Source organism: Fukomys damarensis, unplaced genomic scaffold (assembly GCF_012274545.1).
Source record: "Fukomys damarensis isolate Sample0158 unplaced genomic scaffold, DMR_v1.0_HiC HiC_scaffold_10, whole genome shotgun sequence".
Taxonomy (NCBI): Eukaryota; Metazoa; Chordata; class Mammalia; order Rodentia; family Bathyergidae; genus Fukomys; species Fukomys damarensis.
In genome coordinates, this window is record NW_022900922.1 from 26,126,691 (window position 1) to 26,152,633 (window position 25,943).

General features: G+C 41.5%; 1 protein-coding gene across 2 annotated transcripts in view; it reads right to left on the reverse strand.

Moving 5' to 3' along the window:
- Positions 1-25,943, reverse strand: part of Jarid2 (jumonji and AT-rich interaction domain containing 2) — a 243,273-nt gene that overhangs the window by 90,054 nt on the left and 127,276 nt on the right. Inside the window, exons 1-2 of one of the 2 annotated variants that reach the window (XM_010622898.3) lie at positions 14,790-14,925; positions 6,285-6,426 (exon numbers count right to left, since the gene is read on the reverse strand). In XM_010622898.3, the coding sequence (XP_010621200.1) occupies positions 6,285-6,426; positions 14,790-14,856 (209 nt within the window). In that variant the 5' untranslated portion in view covers positions 14,857-14,925. Of the gene's footprint in view, positions 1-6,284; positions 6,427-14,789; positions 14,926-25,943 lie in introns of those variants that run through there. The other variant, XM_010622895.3, reaches the window with a different exon arrangement.

Genomic DNA, 25,943 nt, shown 5'->3' on the forward strand with positions numbered 1-25,943 from the left:
GGAGTTTGAGGCCAGCCTGGGTTACATGGAGAGCTCAAGACCAGCCTGAACTACATAGTGAGATCCTGTCTAAAAAACAAACAAAAACCCAAAATAAATAAAGTACTGCTAAATAACAATTTTTAATCTAAAATTCAAAACCAGAAAAAATATCTTTCAAAAACAAAGATGATATTTGATATTTTTACAATTGCATGTCTATACAATTACAAATTAAAACTTTGGGGGCTGGGGACTAAATGAAGAACAATTTCTGAGGTAGGCACAGGGCCACTAAGCTAAATCCCTAGCCCAACAATTTTTTTTTTAAAATGAGAGTAAAATAAAGAACTTCTCAGACAAACAGTCATCCATCACCAGCAGACCTGTATTAAAATTGTTAAAAATCTTCAAGCAAAATGAAATCATACTAGAAGGACATCTACATCTATAGCAATGAAAGAAGAGCACAAAATAGCAACTGGGTAGGTAAATAAAAAGCAAATATTTACTAAACACATCCATATTTCCTTTCCACACTATTTACTTCTATAATTATATTCAAAGATGCCAAGTAATAGTCTACTTTTCAATTTTGTCAGTTCTTTATTTCCCATAACTACAGCATGTATTTCCGTCATGACAGTTTCAAAATTTAAAACTAGAACAATATTTATTTTTGATTTGTAAATATTTTTCAAAGTTGTAGCAACCAAGTGTTTTATTTGGTCGGTGGAAACTTCTAAACTTAAATCAAAAGAGAGGGAAAAACTTTAAGAAAAAAATTTCTAACCTGTTTGCTTCATTTATTATTTCGATTTTTTTAAAGCAATTGTAGCCAGTATATTTAACGTTGAACAATAATGCTGCTGCATTTTGTTAAAGAGATGGTTAAAAAGAAATTACACAGGACTTCAAATTCCTGGTTCTTAAGGATGTTCGGATTAAATAACCCAACCTATGAGGATGTGTGCTACCCCACCAATGCTCTGTGTGTTTGGGCCCATCTCCCTTTCAAAAAGCATATGGAACACAGCGAGCTGTGGAAGGAACACCTGCTAAGCCTGGGAGAACTCACACCAATTTCAAACTTACTCATATCCAAAGCTAAACTACACTCAGTCAAGACATTGCACAAACCCAGTAACTTGTTCCATCTACTGAACGGAGCTGGCTATGTTTGTGCTAACTTGCATATGCAGCTCCTTTGTTCCACCCACCTCTGTAGAGGCACAGTCTACATTTTTTAATTAGTTCTTCAGAAGCTTCTGAGTGTGTTTTGAAAGGAAGGTTGCTATATACAAAAAGCATCAGGTACGAAGAGTGTCACCAATGAGGTTTCAGGAGCAAGCACTAAGGGCTCTCCCCACACTGATGCCATGACTAAGGGGTTAAAAGCCAGCAAGGAACCTGCTCACCAACACCCTGGTTTTCAGACTGCAATCTGCCCCACCTGTGTCTTCTTCCATGCAAGCAATGCAAGGTTGCACCAAGCTAAGTGGAGCAAATTCACACTTTTCACCACAGGGTCCTTACTGTAACTCAGTAACTTCAAAAGACAGAGCCAGCCGCACGTTTCCATCTGCCTACAGACTGCCGAGATGGGGCACCATTTAGGGGAGATATAAATCACAATGTGCAGAAATCAAAAGCCTTGTAAAACAAGTTCAGAAGTCTCACATGATCCTGCGTATTTACATGTAGTGATTCATGCGTCACATACACTGCTGATGGTTAATAATGAATGTACCAGAGAATGATCCTTTATACACTTTCATTCTCTTCAAAATTCACTCAGTTCAACCACCACCATCACGTGGTTGCTTCTGTCATGCACATCTTGCAGATGAGGAAACTGAGACATAATCATGGCCAGAGGCGCACTTGGAAATGTGAGAGGCAGAATGAGAAGCCACAGGCCAGCTCAGCAACACTCGCCCTTCATAACAGACCCTGAAAAACTACCATCATTTTTATTTTTCTCCCTCTTTCCTCCACACACCCCAAAATAAAAAATTAACTCTGCTCTTTTGAGTGGGATTTGAGAGACCTGTTTTGGATTTTGCATCCATTATGCACATCTAAAACTACACCATCACTTATGGGTCTATTCTACACATTCTTTTGGGTTAGCACTGTCCCCACAGCCACGTTCCAAAGAGTTCCTCACACTATCTACACAGTAATGGCCAAAATTTGTGCACTCTTCTTTCCAAAAACACTGAATTACCTGTAGAGGAAACTCAAATTTTACAACAGCAGCAGAGTGGAAGGAGACAGGCAGCATGGGTTGGGGAGCTAGGTAGAGTCACTACTGCATTCAGAAGGGGCTACATGGGACCAGGGATTTAGCTCAGTGGTTCTGCCGCCGGCCTCGCAAATGCAAGGTTGCAAGTGCAAGGTCCCAAGTTTGATTCCCCACCCCACCCCCGTGAGGGAGGTGTAGACAGGACTCAAAGTCTCTCTAGCATTTTCATCCTAAACAATAAAAAAATACACTGATGTATAATCTTTAAAACAAGCTAACCTACCACCATGATCAAAAGAATGAGGAAACCACTATCTAGATAGTTAAACATACAACACATGCATGCTGCACCTCAGCCTTTGTGGTTAGCTGAGCACTCCAACAATGCAGACCCTTCCAGTCTCCTCCAGTTGGGCTGCCTGGTCCATCAAATAGGCAGAGACCTTCTCAAGGTGGATTAGTTATTGAGTGTGTGTACAGTACTGCGGACTGAACCAGGGCTTTTGCACTGAGCTACATCTCCAGTACTTTTTTTTTTTCCTCCCAATACTTTTTATTAAGACAGGGTCTTACTAAGTCACTAAATTGCTCAGTCTGAGCTCAAACTTGCAATCCTCTTGCCTCAGCCCTAGCACACTAGGATTACAGGCGTGCACTACCACCACCAACTAGCTTTCTCTTTTAAAACAAATGAGTTACATGATGGTCTTTTCTTGGCGATGTAAAAAGATACCCGTTTGTTAGGGTGCAATGGTTCTCTTCTGTAACTGAAGGTATTTGGGAGACTACAGCAGCAGGATCAAAACTTCAAGGCCAGCCGGGTCAACTTAGTGAGACCCTGTCATAGACAGACAGTCAGACAGACAGACAGTGTTCTCTGGTTTTAATCCCCAGGAGACAGGGACAGACAGCTACAGAGAGAAACAAGACTTGTTTGTGCAACTCCCTGAGAAAAACTCTTCGGAAAAGGATGAAAAACTCAAGAAAAATTCAAAATTAAAGACCTATAGATCTTACTGCTGTTTCCTAAAAGCAACCCAAGTCAAAAAAACAATAGCACATGTGTATAAAGCACTTTATGGCTATGTGACTGACAGCTCTTTGCAGCAAAATAAAACTTCGTAAATGTAAGAATGTTTTCACTGTACAGTTAAAAACACTTGCTACACAAGCATCATCCAAAAACTCTAATCACTTCAATTTGTAGGCTGGAACATAAAACCAAGTAAGGCTGAACTGGGGCTTGCATAGGTCCTCACTACAGACTTTTTTTTTTGGTACCGGGGATCGAACTCGGGTCCTTGAGCTTGCAAGGCGGGCCATCGAACCGCTGAGCTAAATCCCCGGCCTCAGACTTTAAAAAGAAGTCACCAACATAAACCCCCCTCCTCATCGTCCCAGTTCTCCCCTTCTTCCTCTTTTCCCCTAACGTAGACAAAATGTGTAATAACTGGTGATCCTAGAAAGATGTGCACAGCAAGAACAAGTGCTACAAGAATCATTAGGCACTTCTACCATCCTTGAAGAATAGTTTGTCCAAAGCAAATACATAAATCATGATTGTGGATTTCTGGGAATGTCTTTTCTCCTAGAAATTAAGAGCACCAAAAGAGAATGCAAACAGTTGATCTTAAGACATTCACTTCCCAGCCAGGTGTAGTGTTACACACCTACAATCCCTGTACTCAGGAGGCTGAGGCAGGAGGCTATGTGGCAAGATCCTCTCAAAAAGAGATAATGTTCTTCCTATAGTCTATATAATATGTAGGCAATGGAAGACCTGCAGGGCAAGAGAAGAGTCAAAACCTACCCAATGCCTGAATTCACATTTCAAAAACAACCATGTTAAGTGGTACTGAGAGCTTGACTCTTCCCTTGCAGACAGCAAGCACCCACTGATGTATTAGAAAGGTACAATACACACAAGATGGACACTGCTCAGCATGTCTCAATAGTACACTGAGCAAGTTCCAGCAAGCCAGGTTCCCAGTCATCCATTCAGCTTCAGCAAGAGGGCTGAGGCCAAATCTCAACAGCAAAGAGGAGTCAAAACAAATGTTCTTCAAAGCCTAGTACTATTAAAATTATAATTTTACATATCGTGTTACCCTATAAAATTACAGGAAATGCATGCCCTGATACCACCACCTGTTGGAAGGCTGAAAAGGCTTCCTCCTCCCAGCCACCCTAGAAGAGCCTCAAACACAACATGTCCCCTGTGGGTTTCACTAATAGAATTCAATCCTAACAAAAGATGCTATAATAAACTCTTTAAAATTCAATAAGATGGTATTGAGGGCCAGGGATTTAGCAGAGTGATTTCACCAAGTGCCTTATAAGCACAAGGGCCCAAGTTCGAGCCCTGATACCCAAAATAAAAAATTAGAAAATTTCAGTAAGATGGTATTGACACAGTAATCATTAAAGACTTGCAATGGCTAAGTCTGCTTGAAGCTAAACCTGAACACACATATTTTTCTTTCCATACTCCTGGAGATTTCAAGGTAAATGACTGTTTTATGCTCAGCTGCCAGAGATCACAACAGTCCCTTGCAAAAGGGAAGTCAGCAGCACTGTCAGCTGAGAGGCATTAGGCGTTAGAAGCAGAGTTCCCTTCTAAGAAAATGAAGCTACTCACAGTGCACCCATGCTGACAATACCTCAGTCAGAAGTGAGGGAGAGGACCAATCACAGCTACCAGAGTGGGTGCTACCAGCTCCAACATGCCAGACATGTGAAGATGCACTTGTATTGCGGGACACAAACACTAGTATCCCACAGTCCAATGTATTTACCAAGGGGACTGTTTCATTTATAACATCTTTGCAATCCCTCTCAAGTTCATTAATTTTTCAAATTAGAGCAGGAGAGATGTTCTTATGGTGTCTGTAATCATCACTGAGACACTCAAATAAATGTTTTTTAAAAGAATAACGTAACACACAAAGCCCAGTACAGTCAAATATTCATCTTACGTGTGCTTGCTAACTATACTCAGAACAAATCTAATGGCATCTGAGATACAAGAAATGAGGACTGACAAAATGAGAATGGAGTTAATTTACACTCAATGTACTGTGGTGCTATTCTACAGACATTTCGCAATGAAGGATTCAAGTTATGTACCTAAAATATCAAGAGCCAAAAGCCACTAAGTATCTACAAATGGCCAGTGTTTTCCTCCTAATTTTCTAGTATCCTAAGGTTTGCTTTACAGAAAATCCAAATTGTTTCACAAAAGTAACTGTAATTCTGCAAAGCGAGTCAACAGAGAACATTGAGACCAAAGGAATTCCCCCCAATCTCATAAACTAAGATTCTAAGATGTCGTGAAAGATAGTAATGCAGGAAAACATCAAACATGATGAAATATAAATTCTAAAGGTAAAAGAAGAGAAATGTTTTTAAAAGATATGAAATAGAGCCAATACCAGCAAAAGGTTTTCTAACTGAAGTCATCATTGTATAATGTAACTGCCACTGACTTTGAAATCACAAACAGGCATAAAACTAACATAGCTTTCTTTCCAAACTATCTTAGGTTTAATTAGGAAAGTTACAAAAATAATAAGCTTGAAAACAACTCCAAAATCACCAAGTTGGTTAAACACCAACGTAATTACAATGTACACAGTGAAAATGCTACTTTCCTGCTAAGGAAATTCAATCATAAAAACACATTTCATTCTTCAGATTTTTACAAATGCCTCTCTTTAGACAATGGCAAACACACCATCTTATATCACATCAGCATTAATGTTAGGAAATAATCAATGAAACATTTAAGACCAAGATGGACAAAAGCTGGTTAACGCTTTGGCCAAATTTTATGGTAGGAACATTGTTTTTTGTTCGGTAACACAGCACGTTCTGTTTATTCATTTTTAATTATTACTAATGGGCAATTCTTAGGAATCCTATAACTTTGACTCCTCTATGAAGATCAAGAGACTATATCAGCGGGCCCATGTGTGTTCCTATGTGGCATAAACTGGCACCTGAGTTTGCCATCCCTGGTTTAATTAATGTACCGGTACTTTCAGCCTTGGGTACTAACCTTTTCCTCGACGGCCCTTCTTCAAAATCTGAAGAGCTAACATCGTTGCTAGTTGAGGACACCTGGGATGCATCGTCCTTCTCATTCTCTGACTGTTCTGATGCTGGTCCTAATCCCTTAGACTGGTCATTACCAAGGAGCCCTACAGGTGAAAAAAGGGGACAAACACTTAAATACATCGCATCAGGAAGCAGCACTTTACCACAATTGTTTCTATGTGTTGGTTGGTGAAGGCAGACAAGACTGTGGGTACAAGAGAAATGTTCAAGTACACACACCTCTGGAATGGACAGAACAATAAAACTGCACCCTATTTTAGGTCTTTTAAGAGAGTAAAAGGCCCAACAAGGAAGCAATTTCAATAGTAGGATATCCAAGCAAAAATTTGGAATCGAGTGATATGTGTAATTTAGGGTTCTATTTTAATGTATGTAAACACTTTTATGCCTAAAGGGTGTAAAGGAGTATCAATTATTATCAAGTCAAACTAGTTATTTCTGAAAGTTAAACGTTGTTCATTCCACAGATAGAGATCTTTGGAATTTCCTTCAGGAAAAAGTACATGCCACACAACAATAAATGTTATCTTGTAGTTACATCTTAGACATAAACTAGAAATCTTAATGTATACTATTTTCTCTTCATAATCATCCATTACTTTAGACTGTAACAAGATTTGCCACAGGACTTCTCAAAGGCTAAGGGCTCTCTTTGACTGTAGGATTTCTCTACCTTTGGTGCCAATGGATACGCTTCTGGGGATCAAAATGAGGATCCTAGGGTGGGGGCTGCAGGCCCGTAGGGGGCTCTAAAGCAGCTGTCTACTAAGTGATATGGAACAATTTTAATAAGCAATCAGTAAGGCCACACTCATGGGCAACAGCTGAATAAAAGCCTCACTGTCTCACTGTTCAGACTCCTTCGCATTTACAGATGCAGTGTAGGTTCTGTCAATGAGAAGATTCAACTGCACCAGCATCCCAGAACAATGCGGTGACCAGCGGTGTGGGCATCAGGAACTGGGCGGCGGCCGCAGTGCTCAGTATAATACTTGTAATTTCAGGGAACAAGTGTTTCACCGTGAAGCCAAAAGTACAAGATGATCCCTCAAATTTTTTCCTTTTTTGGCTCTCTTCCAACCTACCAATTTTATGAGCACTTCATTCCTTGTATGAAACAGTATTGTATGAATTGAAGCAAGAGTGATTCTTGATGGTCTAAAGATTTCGAGGAACACAGTATGCTATATACAGTATTTATGAGCAGATTAGAGAGAACACAATACAACCAAGCAGCAGAGCCCTGTGGCCTGCCCTGTTTATGCATACACTGCCACAGTTATTTTTTTAACATCATTTAAGAGAATGAGTAATAACTCAAGGTAGGAAATCTAAACAATGTAGTATATAAAATCTCATGGCTACTAACCTATACAAATGAGGCTTTTACTGTTATGGTTATAATACAGAATTGATAATGAATTTCCCAAAGAATAATAATTGTGGGAAGTATGCACTGTAAAACAAAAAGAAAAATAAGAAATCCAACAGTACAGAGACCTAAGAATTCAAGGACAGAGGTATGACATTTCACAGGTAAGAGCTATACTATGTATATATCACAGTAGCCACTAGTCAAGTGTCGCTATCAAAAACTTGAAACAGGGTCGGGGATTTAGCTCAGTGGTTCCAGCACCTGCCTCACAAGCACAAGGACCTGAGTTCGATCCCCAGTACCAAAAAAAAAAAAAAGAAAAAAGAAAAGAAAAAAACTTGAAACAGAGCTAGTCTGCATAAGGAAATGAATTTTAAATTTTACTGAACTTTAATTTTAAAAATGAATTGTATTTCATTAATTTTACACTATTAACTATGCAAATACTTCAGATGTACTAGGGCAAGTATATTAAAATTAATTTCACCTGCTTATTTTAATTTATTTGAGTGTAGCTCTCAAAAAGTAAAAGTATGCATGATTAAATTAGTATCTCTATTCATCGGCAGTACTTTAGAGAACTAACAGAGATGGAAGGGGAGACCCCCAATCAGTCAGATAATATAAACAACACTCTCAGCATAAGTTACAAAGGGACCCAGGACATAATTTATGACCAAAAAAATGAAAGAGGTGGCACCTTAATTACAAGTGCATTCTTGGCTGGGTCCAACCTTCCAATAGTGTATATATACATAAGAGAATACGGCAGGGAAGGCTAATGAGAGGAGGGAGGGATCTGAATTTGTTTCGTTTAATACCTACTATATTGTCAGAAGATGTGGGCATCATCCAACAAAATCTAAATTTTCATGAGAGGAGAGAGACAAACAGTTGTATGCATGGATCATTTGGCAAGAAGAAACACTGCATGTATTTAAAAGGACCAAGTGATAGGGGAAGACTACTGAATATCAATCAATACCAGATACCAATACCAAATGCCAGCGATACAAAGACCATAAAAGACAGGATTTGCAATATGTTTAAACACAAAAACAGAGTAGAGGTAGAAGAAAAGGAGAAGCAAAAGGAAGAAGAAAAAGCTCTTGTGAAACTATGTTCAAATCATGGAAAAAAATAAAGGATGAGTTGCTGTTAGGTGAAGATGGCTAGAAATGCTCTTCTGCCCTTTGGTATATAATAAAACCATAAGTATTTTCTGCGTAAGCAGTGAATGAGCAAATGAAGCCTTCCGTAGACTAAACTACTCAATTGACAGGAAGTAAAAAGCAGTCATTTCTCCAACTTGAGCGTACATGAAAATCATCAAAGGGGGCCTGATCCCAAAGCTAGTCTTATTGTAATATTCCCAAGCAATGCCAAAGCTGGTTAGGGAGCAGAACTTGAGAACCACTTCTGCTAGGAACTGTAGGGTCATACCTATAGTTAGGGAAGACCTACTTCTCCTAGGTACTAGAAAGCTGCAGGCCAAGTATGGATTAATTCCAGGTGACAGGACACAATTGCAGTGTATTCACTACAACTTTCAGGGAGGCACCCACACTGAAGTTCTGACAGCTGGCGCACTGGTCCACCTTTTACTTGTAGTCTTGTTAAGGTACATGCTTGATTACAACATTCATCAGAAAGGCTGTTAAGAGTCAGATGATATGATAAACACAGACAAAAAATAACAGGTTGGAGGAAATGCTCATGTCTAAAAAGCCTCGGTGTATAAAGGCTGCTCCCAACACAAATGTATAAATACAAATTTGGGGAAACTGCATGAACAGATCTTATATAAAATGAAAATACCTGGGAATTTCATTTGGCTTTATTGTGAGTTCAATGTGAGGCAAATGGATGAAGCCACTCTGATTCCAAGGTATTATTGAGCCGCAAGGGAAAGACTAATAGTCGTGACTCCACGGTCCCCTTGCCATCCTCAGAGTAGAAATCTTCCAAGCCCAGCACCCTTCACCCCACCCATTTCAAGGAAAAACTGTGAGTGATGACCTGAGCAGGATTGCTGCCTGAATCATTCACTCTCCAGATTCCTAACATGGGGCCCATACGCAGAGAATTAATTGCCTGTTATGCAAAGTACAGGTCTGTTGCTTTCATAGCCTTTTTGTAGAGGTAGAACTGACATCTACCCATCCTGTATTTATCAGCCCAGAAAACATTTATATTAATTTTTAGTTCAACAGTCTACATGTTTAGATAAATCAGGGCCTTTTCTTTTTCTCAAATCTACTCCCTTCCTCACATCTCCATTATTCTTTCTCGCTGATTTTTTTTTTTTTCATTTTTGAATGTTTTAAGCCAAATCACACAGCCTGCCTAATCAAGGAGAGCCAGGTCAGCAAGACTTAATACGATGCCACGGAACAGAATGGCCATTATTACAGCATCGGAGAAACTACTGTGCACTGCCTTTTCTTTTTCCTAACACAGCCCTACCATCAGGATTTTAAGTTATTATTATTTTTAGCCAACAGGAAATAATGAAACAGCATCCTCTCCTTCACATACTCAAACCATTTTTTATTTTTCCAAACCCCTCCCCCAACCAACACAAACCTTTGTGGAGGAGAGGAGGTTAAACAGAGGAAATTGAATGGCCCAAAGATTCCATCTCCTCACATTAGCATTTGTTCTTTCTCCTCTATTAATATTCAGTAGGTTGAACTTAAATTAAACCATGTCTATTGTCTTTCACAAAAGCAATAAATATGAGCTCAAAATTCCAAATCACTGCGGTAAAGACAGCTTGGGGACTGTGCCTGCAACCTCAGCTAGACATCAGCTGACAAGAGCAGCGTTGTCACATCCAGGACACCACTCGGCCACCAAGATGTGGCACCCAAAAGATCATACACAACAGAACCTTGCCACCAGAGGTTCTGTAAATTCAGAAGCTATTCCTGCCATCTCCCAAACTGGCGACAAATCAAAAGCCTTCCAAAGGCTGTACAAGGAAATGAAATTGAGCAGGCTTCTTCCTGAGTCTGGAACAGGAAGAGAAAAGGGCAGTAAAACTTACTGTTGCAGATGGAGATATTATATGTATGATTACCTCCCTGCTGCCTTTCCTTGAAGAAAGCTAGGAAACACACACACACACATACACACACACACACAATTTAGGCCAAAGATTCCTTCGGCTAAGGAACTTCTAGACAATTGATGAACTCTAGATCTCAGAATGCAAACATGTTAGACATTTGGTAATTCTAACACCTGAAAGGGGGGATGGTGCTACAGTATGTATGTAGCCCTTGTAACTGTATAGTGCTCTAGATGCAAAGTCATTCATCCTCTCCATCATCTACATTTATATGACAGAACACAAACCAAAGGAAAATCTAATGTCTCCCATTCCACAAAACCAACACGGACCAAAAAAAGGGTTAAAAAGAGAGGAAAAACAAGGAGGGCTTTGAAGCCATTCCAGTACTCCTCAAACATCTGGAGCACACCAAACTTATTAGCATATTAGGGAGAGTCAATGTATTTAGCTTTGTTGTGGAAGCCACGTACAAAAGGTGATTTCGGTGTTACAGAGCCAATGCTGTCTGTAGCCCTTTCACTGCAAGACAAGGTATCGCATTACATATTAAACAGACAAGCTTCCAAAGGGGGCTTTCATTTGCAGCAGCAATTTTTCAGTGTGTGTGTGTGTGTGTGTGTGTGTGTGTGTGTGTGTGTGTGTGCGCGTGCACGCGCGCACATACAGCACTAAGTTGGGAGGAAAATTATAAAAGCAGCCCTCTTGGTTGAGACCCTCTCTGAGGTAATCAGAATGCGTGCTTTGCCGCCATTACTACTGAAAAATAAAAGCTTGTGTTCACTCAGACTTTGAAAGAAAAAATGGACTGTCTGCTTTTCAAACAGTGTAGGCATTCTGATGCTGGGCCAGCTTCCTGGGGCCGACGGGAATGTGGAAATTAACCCCAATCCTACTCGCTCAGGTCTCAGTGACGCCTCCAACAGAGCCCAGGGTCCAAGACAAGAGGTGACAGGGAGGGGGCTCTGCAGAGCCCAGTCCAGGCCCGCCCACTGACATGGTCACCAGATCAACACACTGATGTGGCTGGCAACAAATGACGATATCAAGGCAGAATGTCAGTGGCTCCCTTATGGTCAATGAGACACAAATGAAAATGGCTTCATACCTCAAACTGAGGAAAATAATTATCCTTTTCTCTCATGAGAATGGCCCCTCAGCAGTCTGGGGCTCCCTTTTGTCTACTCTCCAATCTGTTATGGAGATGCCCACTCCAGTTAAAAAATGTAATCGACATCTCCTCCACCCACGACCCCTTTAAAAAGATACGAACAGGGGGAAACACTATTTTTGTTCCTTTATGGCCTCGACATCCAAAATATATTAACAGATATAAGTACTGACTTATGTGGTCACTCCACAAAAACCCTTTGATCACCACCAATCTCTGTCCCAAAGATGTCCTTTGGAAATCTAAGTCTCCTTCACATAGCCAGCTTTTTAAGAAAGGATGTTAGATAAAAAACCTGACAAGATAATTATTAACACTGAAAAGCTGGACTACTGGGCTAGGCCAGAAAATGTCTGAACCTATTTTCAGAATCAAGCAAGAAAGAGGTCTGAGACCTTGGAACCCACACAGCATTTCTTCACCTTCAGCCATGAGGAACAAGCCCTGCAAAGTCACACAGAGAGTGGGCAAGAAGATCACTGTGATTTCTATAAGAGACCCTGTCTGGCTATCTAGTCTCCTTCTCTTCCACTGCGTGACCAACATTCAAAGACAATCCAGCCTTCCCCTATTCCCACTTCCTAATCAATACTCAGAAGGAGAGAAAAATGCTCCTATTTCAGGGACAGGCTTCAACCAAAAATAATAAACAGCAAAACGTCCACATGAGCTTAAAGCAACATAAACAAACAAAATCTCAGTAGAAAGGAGCGGTGATCTTCAAGAAAGATCTCTGAACCAACCCTGGAATTTCTATACGACATGATCACAACCATGAGAATCCTGCACTTGTCATTCTGGGTTAATAGCTCATTTCTTCAGGTCAAAGTCTGTACTTCCTACACTTTTTCCTCTTTCATTTATTTTTCATGCTTAACATGACATGCATGGCCTTAGAGCAAATACACTATCTTGAAGAACACTGACTAAATTTTAAACACCTACTATGTTCCACAATGATAAGTTCTACTTCTACCTCTCATCACCAAAACTCTACTTAATCCCAGGCCACAACTCTTCTACGTCCATCCACCTTCTCAACACCCTTTTAATTTCACAATGACAAATCAGTCAAACATATGACTACCAAGCTGGTGGCAACTAAGCACAAAAAGTGTGAATCCTTGAGCTCTCCAGTTAATTAATGAAGAGCTACTGACACAGACGCCCAAGGCCGACCACCTCAAGAGGTCAAAGGTGCCTTCCCCATTCTGACAAAAAATGCACAAAAGGCAAATCTGAGTTTGGGCTGGTGTGGAAAATGAGATTCAGAACAATGGTCTCATTGCCCTCAAGAGCACAAGACCGAAGCACCTTATGAAGTACAGGTAAACACTAGGGTGACAGATTTTTTTTTAATAGATAAATGAGTGTGTTCAAAACCTTTTGGGTTTTGGGTCACATAATCTAGAACAGCAAAACTTGCCTTTATATATCATGGACCCTGTACTTCTCAAAGGGAGATTTCCACATACACAGCATGCTGACAGATAGCTAATGATATTCTTACCTTTAGGTAATTATAATGTGCGCTTGTGTTTTAGTTTTTAAAGCTTGGCATCATTCAATTTACCCCACAAATGTAAGTTTCCAAATAAAACCAGTTCTCTGACTTCAAGGATCTCTAAAAATCATAAAAAAGGATGGCTTTCACTTCAATCCACAAGCACCATAAAGTTTAGCAGTTTGTGTCCTAATCTGTGATGATACACAAGCAAAATTCCACATTCATGGATAAATTAAGAGAGGTACCTTTACCTCAAATCCTGAGTGGTGGCCTTGATTCAAAAGGCCCCGTAGGAAGTTTTAAGTTTGTTGAAGGACTGGGAGAAATTTCAGTTCTCCCTGTTTCCTTATTAACTTGTTGGCATATAAACAAATTAACTATCAACCCACTTTTCAGATGAATATACTAACAGGATCAAGTGGTCTATTCAAAGTCCAAACAAAACCTGCTGCCAGGAAACAAACCCAGAGAGGCCTACTGCCTTGCAGAGCCAAGTCTCTCCAACACTGAAGTACAATGGAAGCAGGACTATCGGAATGTGGTGGCCATGAATCTGCAAAGGTCTGAGGCACCTAAAATCGATGGCGCCTAACACTCATCTATGTTTACACAGTGATACAAATACAGAGTAACATACAAAAATATGGGAGAAGAATGAAGAGTATTCCAAGTTCAAAGCATTTAGGTCTAAGCGAAAATTACCTGAGGCCTCAGTATCTATTTAATTGCCTCAGTTTCCTCCATCTTTTGAGGGAAGGAGACAAGAAGAGGTAGATAAAGAAAGGATTCAGGGAAATGAAACCAAACATACTATTTAGAAAGGAAACCAGAGCTAGGGTGAGGATGAACTAATTAACTTTAATCAAACATCTATTTTTAAATGCTGGGAAATGATCATATAAACTGGTAATAAAATAAAGGGATCAGCTATAGCTGGATGGCGTTCAGTCTCTAGAGAAATGTCTACATTCATGCGAGCCTGGTTAAAACTGCAGATTTGGCCAAAATGGTCAACAGAGCTTAATGCTTTAAGAGTAACATTAATTCTCTCTTGTAAATTTCCACAGTGCCTTTGCAGGAGCCACCGTTGCCCCTAGGGAGGCTATCAAAGCTAAAAGAATATTAACATTATACAAATCGCAACACTTTTTACATACCACTCATATATATACACACACATATAGCACCTTGCCATCCATAATGGATTTAATCAGGACCCCAGCAAGGAAACCCACAAAGGCCTATTTCTCCAACAAAAGCCATACCAGCCTGAAACAAATCTCGAGCTATTGGGTTTTTATTTTATTGATAGGAACAGACCTTCTATCCCAGGCTCCTCAAGATAAGCCACCAAAAACTGCACCTGACAGACCCGTGGAGCAGCCATCCTCAGAGCCGGATCATTGCAGAGAGACGGGGAGGAAGAAGGACAGAGGGAGGGAGGGAGGGAGGAGGAAGGAAGAGCGCAGTGAGGCAGGCTCCGGAGCACTTGTCAACAATCCTCCCCTGTACGTAATAAGCGAGCGGCGGCGGCGGTGCAGATTCCGCGCGGCAATAGGACGGCCGAGCAGCAATGGGGCCGAGGGGGAGGGGAGACAGCCAGAGAGAAGGTTATTTATGTGACTGCGAGGGAATCGAACACCGAAGAGGAGGGGTCTCCGCCTGGCTTTTTTTTTTTTTTTCTTCCCAGCTTGATAAATTAAAATGAGAAAAAGCAAAAGAGCAGACCGACAAGCTTTTTTCATCCTGCCATTTCCCCAACCTGCAATGCAGAAAAATCCAAGTTACAGATTTTCTGACATGCGGGGAGGTAGGACAGTCACAGTTTAATTGTCCGCACTTCTGTGCCCTGGCCTGTCAGACGTTTCACTTCCCCTCCGCACTCCCCGCCCACACCCCACCCCTAACGACAGCGGGATCCAGGGCACGGTTTCAATGGCATCCCTTTTTAATATCATAATCTGTGTCATTCAGCACTTGCCTTTTATTTATTTTTATTTGTTTTTTTGGCTGGGAAACCTGGTGCCCTCCCCCTTCCTGCAATTCCAGCCACCTCCGAGCTTCATTATTTAAGAAGGGAGGCAAGGGCCGGCAGGCCAGGGAGGCAAGCAGGGCCGCCCTCCCCTCCCCACTGCCGCGGCCCTGGCAGGCCCCTCCCCAAGGCACATAAATTGATCTAATCTAATCAAACAGAAGCTGTTTTCCCTCATTGTTTCTTGAGGATCTTTCACAAAACAGGCTCTGTGGCCTGGCAGCTGCTGTGAGGGGTGGAAAAGGCAGGCGTCCAACTGGCCTCAGATAACTGGAGCACACATCTCTTTTTTTGATTTTTCAAGTCAATTCTTTTGAAGCTTTTGAAATGCATCTGGCAATGAAGATGTGTAAAACACATGCTCTCAGCACCAGCCACAAGCCTTTCTTTATGCCATTACAGGGAGGGGGGAAAGATGGTGGTGAAGCCCTCCTAGAAACCACAGGGCATTGGAAGTTTGCCTCCAAGATTTACCCCAGGGAACCAGGAAACTCATTACTAATACTTTTAGTGTGTTGTTTCCTAGTTGCTGGCTCATCATCTCAAGAGCCCCTTTGGAATTCTAATACTTCAAACACATTAACTCACTTCAACCTTGGAAAAACCCCTGAAGCAGATGCTAACTTTGCTACTGTCACCTGGCTGGAGTTAGAGAGGCCGTACTGGCAAGCTCCTTCCTGTCTCCTAAATTCCCACATCAGGACACAGGGGAAGGCATGTGTCAATATGGCATCTACCACTTCAAAATCAGAATTACAGATAGGTCCTTGGAGATGTGGCACACAGTCTCCCCACTGTGCTGATAAGGAACGTGTGACTCGGGCCAGTTTGCTTCTTCACAAAGATCCAGAGCAAGTTCCTGCATCTCGACAGGCAGGAGAGTATTCACCGGTTCTGCGGCTCAGGTATTGAAGTGTGGGCCCACCCAGCAAACCCCAGAACTAGCGCCACTCTACAAGGCAAAACGCTCCCAAGATGCAGGGCAAGTGTTTGGCTCATGTCCACTGCAACAAAGGTCACACACAGTTGAAGGACAGTTAAGGGGCGAATGTTTGGCTTCTTTTCCCTTGATTGGGACAGGTCTTTTGGTTCCTTTGATAATGAAAAACCACCCAAAGCAGAGAATAGGAAAAAAGACAGCAAGCAGATATTTTGATATGTGCTAATCTTGATGGAAAGTAGAAACCTGAGGCATGTGATGTTTGAGATCCAGTAGGGATGCTTGTTCTCAACAACCCCAGTTCCCACACTCCCATCTCTAAGCTCACCCAGGCCCTTTTCTAATACCACTGCTTCCTCCCCTTCACACCAACTGCAGAGAAAACACGTTTTTAAAAGATGAGACAAACTTCCTCATCATCAGTCTTGTGTAGCTGCTGGGGCTACATAATAAGACCTTTACTTGTGAACAAAACTAGGTTTTAAACTGCTTAGTCAAAATGCTGCTCCCTTATTAAAGAGGAAGCACACAAGCAGTTCCAGATTAGTTACATCCTCTCAAAGATGAAGAATAAAAACAGGAACTACATTCAGTTTAGGAATCACAACTTTCACTATTTATACATCTAAAATGGCAGAGGGCAGAAAGGGTAGGGAGGAGCTAGGCACGTGCCTGTAATCCCAGCAGAAGGATTGCTGCTAGTTTATAGGACAGCCTGGAATACATTGTTGTGTTCAAGGCCAACCTGAACTGCACAGGGATACCCTGTCTCCAAATATAGAAAGCTGGAGAGGAATTTCTCTTTGGTCCAATTTTATGTGAGTAGTATCAACACCTAAGTTTCAATATTCAAATATCATAATACATCCCAAATAATATAAAACTCCCCAAATATGGTCAACTTCAGTCTTCTTCCCCACTTTTTATTTGAGAATATGAAAACTATCACTCCACTACAAATTCAATTACTAAAATGTTACCTAAAGCACTACCTATGAGCTCCCCTCTACCGTTTCATGAATTTTTAAGTTCTAGCACAAAAAAGGTATACCTAAATAACATTTTATTTCACTGTTTTATTATAAACTTTCCCAAAAAAGGTTTATCACAATAGGACTTGGGTTTTTCCAAGTAGACACCAAGTTTCTGAGACCCAGCCATGATTCTGCTGGTACCATTCACGTTCACTGTTACACAACTGATGAACTGATTAGCCCATATTTATTTTGACATCGTTTTTCCAAGAGCACCTCAACTGTTTAGTGTGTTCTTTCATTGCAATTCCTCCCCAGGTCTCCTTTCTAGAAAGCATGCATTCAGTTCTCCTGGATACATATCTAGGAGTGAAATTAGTGGAAATCCTTAGATATGAAAGTGTTCAAATCTACAAGATGAATGCCAAGGTGATTTCCAAAGCAGGTGTCAACTGTTGCTTATGCACCAATGAGGCTGTCATTGTAATCTACATAAAGACCTGAATGCTGAACACAAAAGTGCTATTTCAGAAAGTATCTCCTATCCAAAGAAATTCTGTGCACCCAGCCAGGTACAGGGCTGCCTTCCACCTAATTATCACCTAAACCCCAGGATGTCTGAGGACATATTTTGCCTCTTCCACAAACAAGCATATACCTGTGCATAACCACTTCATTACCACCAACTTGGGTGAATGCCAGCAAACCTACCAGAGGCACTTAGCATTTTAAAAATGTGTATATAAGTGGAGCAAACTGCAACCTAGGATTTTCCTAAAACTAAGTCATTTATGTCTTGCTTAAATGTGGATATCTAAAATAGGCCCTGAGTTGCCTCACAAGTGTAAGGCTTTGTTTAATTCATGCATCCATCAGAAAAGTCAGCTCATTCTTAGTGGCTTGCCCCCGCCAAAAAAGAAAAGATAAGTCTTAGAACTCTGACATCATTATCTACTGCAAATGTTCACTTAAAAACATTTTTAAAAAATTTTTATAATCCACCTCTGCCTCCAAACGCTCTTTAATTTCTTGCTATCTAGATAAGTAACTACATAATAAGCAGAGCCTTACCACTGGAATTCTGTGAAATTAAAACAAAAATTCACATCCAAATGCTGATCGTGAACAACTGGGGAAATAGTGTAGACTGCCATGTAAGGGAGTAGAAGAGCATATGCAATGGTAGAGTCTGAATTTTTCATATGAAAAAATAAAGAATTTTAATGATCACTCACTCTGCTCTAGTCATGGACAGTCAGTCAGTCCTCCGTATCTGGAACCAACCGACTGTAGATTAAATATACTTCAAGGAAAAAAAATTCCATCCACACTGAACATGCAGACATTTTTTCCTTGTCATCATTTGCTAAATGATAGGGTCTAAATGATAGGTATTCACACAGCACTTAGATTACACTAGGTAAGATAACCAGAGAAGAGATGATAAAGTACACAGGAGGAGCCACATTGGTTATTCCAACATTTGTGGGGAAAGATTTCTTGTATGTCACCTATGATGCCTAGGCTAGCCTTGAACACACAATTCTCCTGCCTCAAACTCCCTACTAGCACACAGGTGAAAGCTACTGCACCCAGCTACACCATTTTAAAACAAGGAATTTGAGGACCTATGGATCTCAGATCTGTAGAAGATCCTGAGCAATCTTTGGGGAATACCTGTATTTTAACATTTCTGGCTCTGGGACCAAATTACACAGTATTGATCATATCACCTAAATTGTAATAAAAGTCAATGGAGGGAAGTGATCCACCAATGCTAATATTTGACTTTCAAAGACATTATCACAATGTGAGCACTCAACGATAGTATAATAATAAATATTACTTGTGAATTTAACTTAAGTAAAAGTTAATACACTGGCACTATACCAAGCAGAATTAGGTATACATGCAGTCTGGCTTGGACTCCTTCCAAGGGGGCTTGATAATTCCTGAAACGTCTACAGCGCTGAACTGTGTAATGCATGTGGCTGGCCTGATAACCAACGTGACTTCAGGCCCACACCATACAATTATAAAATAATACCAATAATTACAACAACTTGGTGGGGTGATCCAGGTTGGATGACAAACTACCGAGACTAACTTGGCTCTTCATGCCAACAAAACAGTGCTACAATTAAACCAGAACATTCCAATTAAGACACTAAGATAATATTCCGCATGAGTTTAAAATTAAAAGCTTGATTTATTTGGTAAAGGCCTTTCATGAAGAGCCTTTGTGGGCCAGAGCAGAAACAGCACAACTAAAACTAGATGGCCTCTTGCTAATCCTGACTTTACAAAATAGAAGGACAATGCTGGTTGTTGAAAAGGGTTTTGCTAAATTATGTAACCATGTGAGGACTATATGTATTAATGAGTTTGCATGGGAACAATGTACTCAACTCTTTTTCAGTTATAGGGCCCCCTGCCTCAGTAAGGGGGATTGAACCTAGGGCTTCCCATATGTTAGGCAAGCACTTTACTACTAAGCAACATCCCCGGTCCTTCTTATTTTGAGATAAAGTCTTGATCAGTTGCTGGAGCTGGCCTCAATCTTGTGATCCTTCTGCCTCAGCCTCCCAAATAGCTGGGATTACAGGCATGCCCTAAACGAGGACATCAGTACCGACTTTTTTTATTACTGCATTAAACCTATTTGAAAATAATTCAAATAGATTTTAAAAGGTAAACACAAAAATGATACCAAATGAAACAATCAATGTGAGGAATTATTTTTTAAATGTGACTTAACAGTATAAAGTAAAATTCAACCAGAACCTCAACATAGTCATTTTATCTACTTGGGAAATACTAAACAAAGATTTTGCTTTTTAAATGCTAACCAAGGGCTAATGAGGTCTCAAATGAAGAGCAGATAATCGTCTTGTCAAAGTTCTGCTTCTTACCAAACCCATATTCTCAAACATTGCTAGGGTTGTTCTACACTGATAGCATTTTGAAAGAGCAACTCGGTAGTGGATACCAACAATCTGTAATTCAGTAATTTCACTTCTAGAAATTAATACTAAGGAATTAATGACAGAAGCAAAGAGGGAAGGAGGCTAAATTCTCCTATATCAGGTTCCTGTGCCATGCAATAGGCTGACTAGCAATACTTTGGTTTTTGAACCTGGTAAAGCCACATGAAGAAAGACACTGTGGTAAATTGAGTGTGATAAATCACACATTCTCCTGCTCTCTGTGTCCCTGGTGCGTTATATGCATTGTGCCCTCTTGGGACTGTTCTCTTCTTTCTGGCCAGATTTCACACACTACTTGCGGGTACTACTTCACTACAAGAAAACTTATGGAGGCAATGCTGACCTACTTGTCACATTCCTGAAAGAAGAGAATTTGGTCTTGCTTTGTATAACCTGCAAAACCTAGCACCTTGCCTATTCCAAAAAAGTGATGCACGGTTAACTATTGCTAAAAGAAGAAGTCACCACTCAATGCCAATTTCAGGGCCTTCAGAAGCCCTAGGATCTTTCACCCCGGAGGCCTCGCTCCATGATGCTCCAATTCCCACAGTCAGCACAGAAAGAATGTCAACAGCTCACGTGGACTTATAACCAATTATGAGTTCTGTATTTTCATGGATCCAAATGAAGAATTTCAAGAAGTAAAAGATATAACTTTCAAATTTCAGATCAAATAATCCACACTCAAAACTCTTGATTTACTATGTTTAAGATATTTATACCTTTAATAATTTCAGTTTTGCAGCTGTTAACTGTTTTGGTGCCAACTTCTCATACATTTAAAGGCTGCTGTTTGTCCTCCTCACAGTATGCACACCTTTTGGGTTCTCTAACTTAAACCCTTTTCTAAAATATTTAGTTACATGAAAGTCAAATTTTCCTATAATCCTTTTTTATTAATAAGTGAAATTATCTAAGTCCCAATATACCAGTAATTACTGCTAACAATATAGTGTGTTCTATTCGGCATTTTCTCCAAAAGCTTCATGTGTCACAGAAGTCTAGCAACAAAACCACCTAAATGCCCCTGTGTTAGCTAAATATGGAGCATCACAATATCCCTTTCAGGGTAGTCATCATAATTTTCAGAAATCTTGGACTTTTTTTGACAACCAACATGAATTCATTTGATAACACAATGTAAGGGAAATTTGCATTTACATGGTATCACACTGAGTATGTCAACAGCACAGACGTAGTAACTGATTACAGAACAATTAAGTCATAATGGTGGGAATAAAGTATTCCCAGTCTGTGACCATACCACCCTGAATGCACCTGATCTTGGAAGCTAAGCAGGGTACAGCTGGGTTAGCTTGGATGGGAGACTGCCTGGGCAATACAGTAGTCTAAGATTGCCCGAAACACCAAAAGGGATTGGGGGGGCAGATGACCAAAACTCGAGCCTCATGCTAGGCCAAGTGCTCTATCACTGACATATAACCCCAGCTCTATCAGGGTCTTGCTACACTGCTCAGCCTAGCCTCAAATTGTGAGTGGCCTCAAACTGTGATTATCCTGCCTTAGCTTACTGAGCAACCGGTGCAGGTGCGTCCATCACACCCATCTTACATCTCACCACTTTTTACTTTGTCAAAATTGTCTGCATATTATGAGAGTGTTTCAAAGTGCTTCTAAAATGATTTACAATGACTATCTTGAAAGACCTACTGAGAACAAAAGTAACAAAGAGAGGATGCCAAAATTATCAAGAATTTTCACAACTTGTTTCAACATGGCTTTGTGCTCATCCTGAATGCAAGTGCACCATGCCATTTGGCTGTCTCAATCCACATGGAGTTTTCTTTTAAGTTAATTCAAACACAAAATTCAGTCTTAACCAAACCAATCAGATTGCAAAGTTCCAGCAGGACATGCTGCTTCTGACTGCCATACTGAATGATGCTACACAGCAAGTTCTTTTGGACAGGGATGACCTTCAGTGCTGTTCATGTCAGGGCCCTGGGGCCTCATCTGAAGGTGGCGGCAGCCTCTCTGCTTCCCGCCACATCTCCGAGCAGGGCAAGTCAGACAGAAGGTAGCTCCTCTTCCAGGGCCAGAGTGAAACAGGGGTGGAGCAGAAATAAAACAATGCCACACAAACCCCCCGTCGATCCTGCAGCAGAATGGCTCAAGGCTGTGATCAGTCTAGCTTATGAAAGAGGGGAAAAAGGTGCTGGGCATGGTGGCACACACCACCTGTAATCCCAGCACTCGGGAGACTGAGATAGGAGGATAGCTGTGAGTTCGAGACCAGCATGAGCTACATAGTGAGTTCCAGGTCAGTCTCAACTACATAATGAGACCCTGTCTCAAAAAACAAAAAAACAAAAAAAAAAAAGAGGGAAGATAGGAAAACAGAATGGATCCCTTAAGGAGCCACTAGTTTATTTAAAAAGCAAAAAACTGTATTTTTGAAAAAGACACCTATTTGCAAGTCAGTTACTTAAGGGATGATTTTTAAGGGGAAGTGGTTTCAAAGGCCATCCTGATGTGGCTTGAGAGTAAAATGACAGCCTCAGAAGTCACCAATCACCACCTACTTACTATTCATGGCCAAACTGCCACTTGGAATGCAGGCTGACTGGAACTCTCATTTTGCTACCTGCATGCTATGGGCACAAAGAGGTGGTTTACATGCGCGTCACTGGACTTGCTACCGGTTCCTTCACAAGGCAGAGGAAAGGGAAAGTAGTCCAGGAGGAGACCTCTGCTCCAGGATGACCGCCATGCACTCTTCCACATTCCCCACAAACATCCAAGTATTTTCCAACCCAAAAGCACAGTGGAGACACCAAAGGAGAGAAGAACAAGATCACATGCCATAGACATCAAGAAGTCATTCAAGGTCAAAATCACACCAAATGAAGTGAAAGATCACAAGTACTGTCTTTGACAGGAAGCCCACAAAGGAATGATCTACCTGGAGACACGCGTTGCACATCCCTAACCTGAAAATCCAAACTCCCAACTGCTCCAAGATCTAAATCTTCTGAGCACCAGCATGAAGCTCAGTAAGTTTCAGGTTTTAGAGCACTCTGGATTCCCAATTTTCAAATTAATGATGTTTAATCAGTAAAGCCTATGCAAATATCCAGAAATTCACAAGAATCAAAACTGAAATATTTCTGATCCCAAGCATTAAGGGACACTCAACCTATACTCACTCAGAGGTGGAACCAGAATAAGATCCAAAATCGGAATTCTAACATATTAATCCATTGATGCCCTATTACCAGAGACTGCAATATGAATGGATGCACAACACAGACCCTTTCACTTTAAAAACATCTGTTAAAGGGCCAGGGATTTAGCTCAGTGGTGTGGCCACCTGCCTCACAATGCAAAATCACGAGTTCAACCCCTGGTTTAAAAAAACAAAAACTAAAAACTAAAAGCAGTTGTTAAGAATAGGCCCTGAGAATCTTCTTTCAATGATCCTAACAGAATTTCCTCTTGAGTCTCTAGAGTCACTTTCTCCCCTGCCTGCCTCAGGCCTTTCCCCTCCAAACCAGCAGCCACAGACTATGTATTCATCCTCTCTCACAGACCTGAGGCCAGCTCACCACCCTCTGGGGGGGCTGCTGACAGACTTTGAAATGCAACAGTAGTGTGAGGGGAAGGCCCCACCTATGCCAATGGCACCTAAACCAACCCCGCCTACTACTGGTTCCTGGGGAAGCTCTGGCCAGCACCACTGTGGACCATCTGGTAGAGAAAACCAAAGGTACTTTCCTTCCATCAGAGCTGCAACCCCAAAGCCCTAGTGAAACTAAATTAGAAGAAAGACGCTGATATACAGAAGCAGAGAGTAGAGCAGACCAGCCTTTTTGTTGTTGTTGTTGTTGTTGTTTTTGTTGTTGGTCTTTATGCTGGGGGATCAAACTCAGGACCTTCTGGCGCAGTGCCACTGAACTAAATCCCCAGCACTAGGGCAGAACAATTTTAATTCCTACATGTTCTGCTTCTGCTTCATGACACAGCTACTAGTTTTAAGGCAATTAGGTAACTAACAAATATCTAGCAAAACCTCGTGGAATGTGTACTTTCTGCCAGTTACTAAGGACTTCAAGTAAGTCATCTTATATATTTTAACAATGCCGCCTCTGAGGGAAAAGTATATATCACCCTACTTGCAGAGATGAAAAATGGCAGTGTAAGGTGGGTTAGGCAGTTCTTTGGACCTAGGCTGGACCATCCTTCTAGGGCTGGCAATACAATTCTCCCCAATGTCACTTGTAGAGTTGGAGGACTGGCCTACCCTAGTCCCAGGCTGGCAGGGCTGTGGTGCACAGCCATTCGCACACTGAGCCTCTGGCTGGTCTGCACACATAGCCCCAGGGTCCTTAGCTCCCGCTTCCACTGAGCCTGCCTTCCAATGCATGGAGCCCATCCACCCACTCTGGGTGGACTGCAGTGTGGGCTCACGAAGATGCCCTGTCAGCTCCCACACTCCAAAACATGAACAGGCTGTTTCTCAACAGAGAGCACTCCTGAGCCACACAGTTTTAGCAGAGGGGCTAAGAGCCTGGGATGGCAGCCTGCTCCCACGTCCACTACCAACAGCAGCCACTTGATGGCAATCTTCACCCATTCCCTTGGAGTTCTTCCATGCCGGGAGACCCGGGACAGCCAACAGCACCAATGGAGGCTGCACAGTGTGGACAGGGCTGAAAAAGGCCTCTCTGCTTGGCCTGAGTGTGCAGCATGGGGTGGGGTGGGAAGTAGGGAACACTATGCCAGCCTCCTCCTCCAAGAGTTTGTTCCTTTCTCCACAGGCTTCTCTCTGGTGATACAGGTGGCTGCAGGTTCTGCCACCAGATAGCTTAGGAGAGGAACCTCCCAGTCCCCACAGTATATTCACATCAGGCTTCCCAACAACTGAAATGCAGGTCACAGATAGCAACAAACAGGGAAATAAATCAACTGCATCTTATCACAGCACCTTGTCCCCTAAGAATGTGGGGTGGGCTATACCAAAAATGAACAGGCCAGCTTTCCTTATCAGAAGGTGGAACATCTGTTACATAAAGCACCCAGCACTTGTCTTCTTGTCAAAGTAGAAAAATAAAACTTGTGTGCATACTTTGGAGAAAAATTGTCTCTAATGTGAGGGGGGTAGAAATCATAAACAGCATTCAGTACATACTTACATTTTCTTTTTCATACTTTTATTTCCTGCAGCAAGAAACTGAACTAAAGAGCTCTCTCATACAAGGCAAGAAGGGAGAAGGGAGTACTGTTATCATGGAAGCACCCACAGCTTTTGCATGGAAAATGATGTACACACACACACGCACGCACACACGCACGCACGGGGAGTTCACCCTCACCCTGTGTAACGGCTTCCTAACTGTTGGCTTCTCCTTTTCTAAAGAGGGTTCATGCCGAGTGTAGAGTGTGCCAATGTTTTCCTCCGAGAGCTTCCGAAAGTGCCAGCTGAGAGCCTTCCAGCTCACCCTTTAAACCTCCGGAACACTTTCCAACTGAGCAAACTGGAAAGGCCCTTTCCAAATAACACTGGAAACAAAACGATCTGAA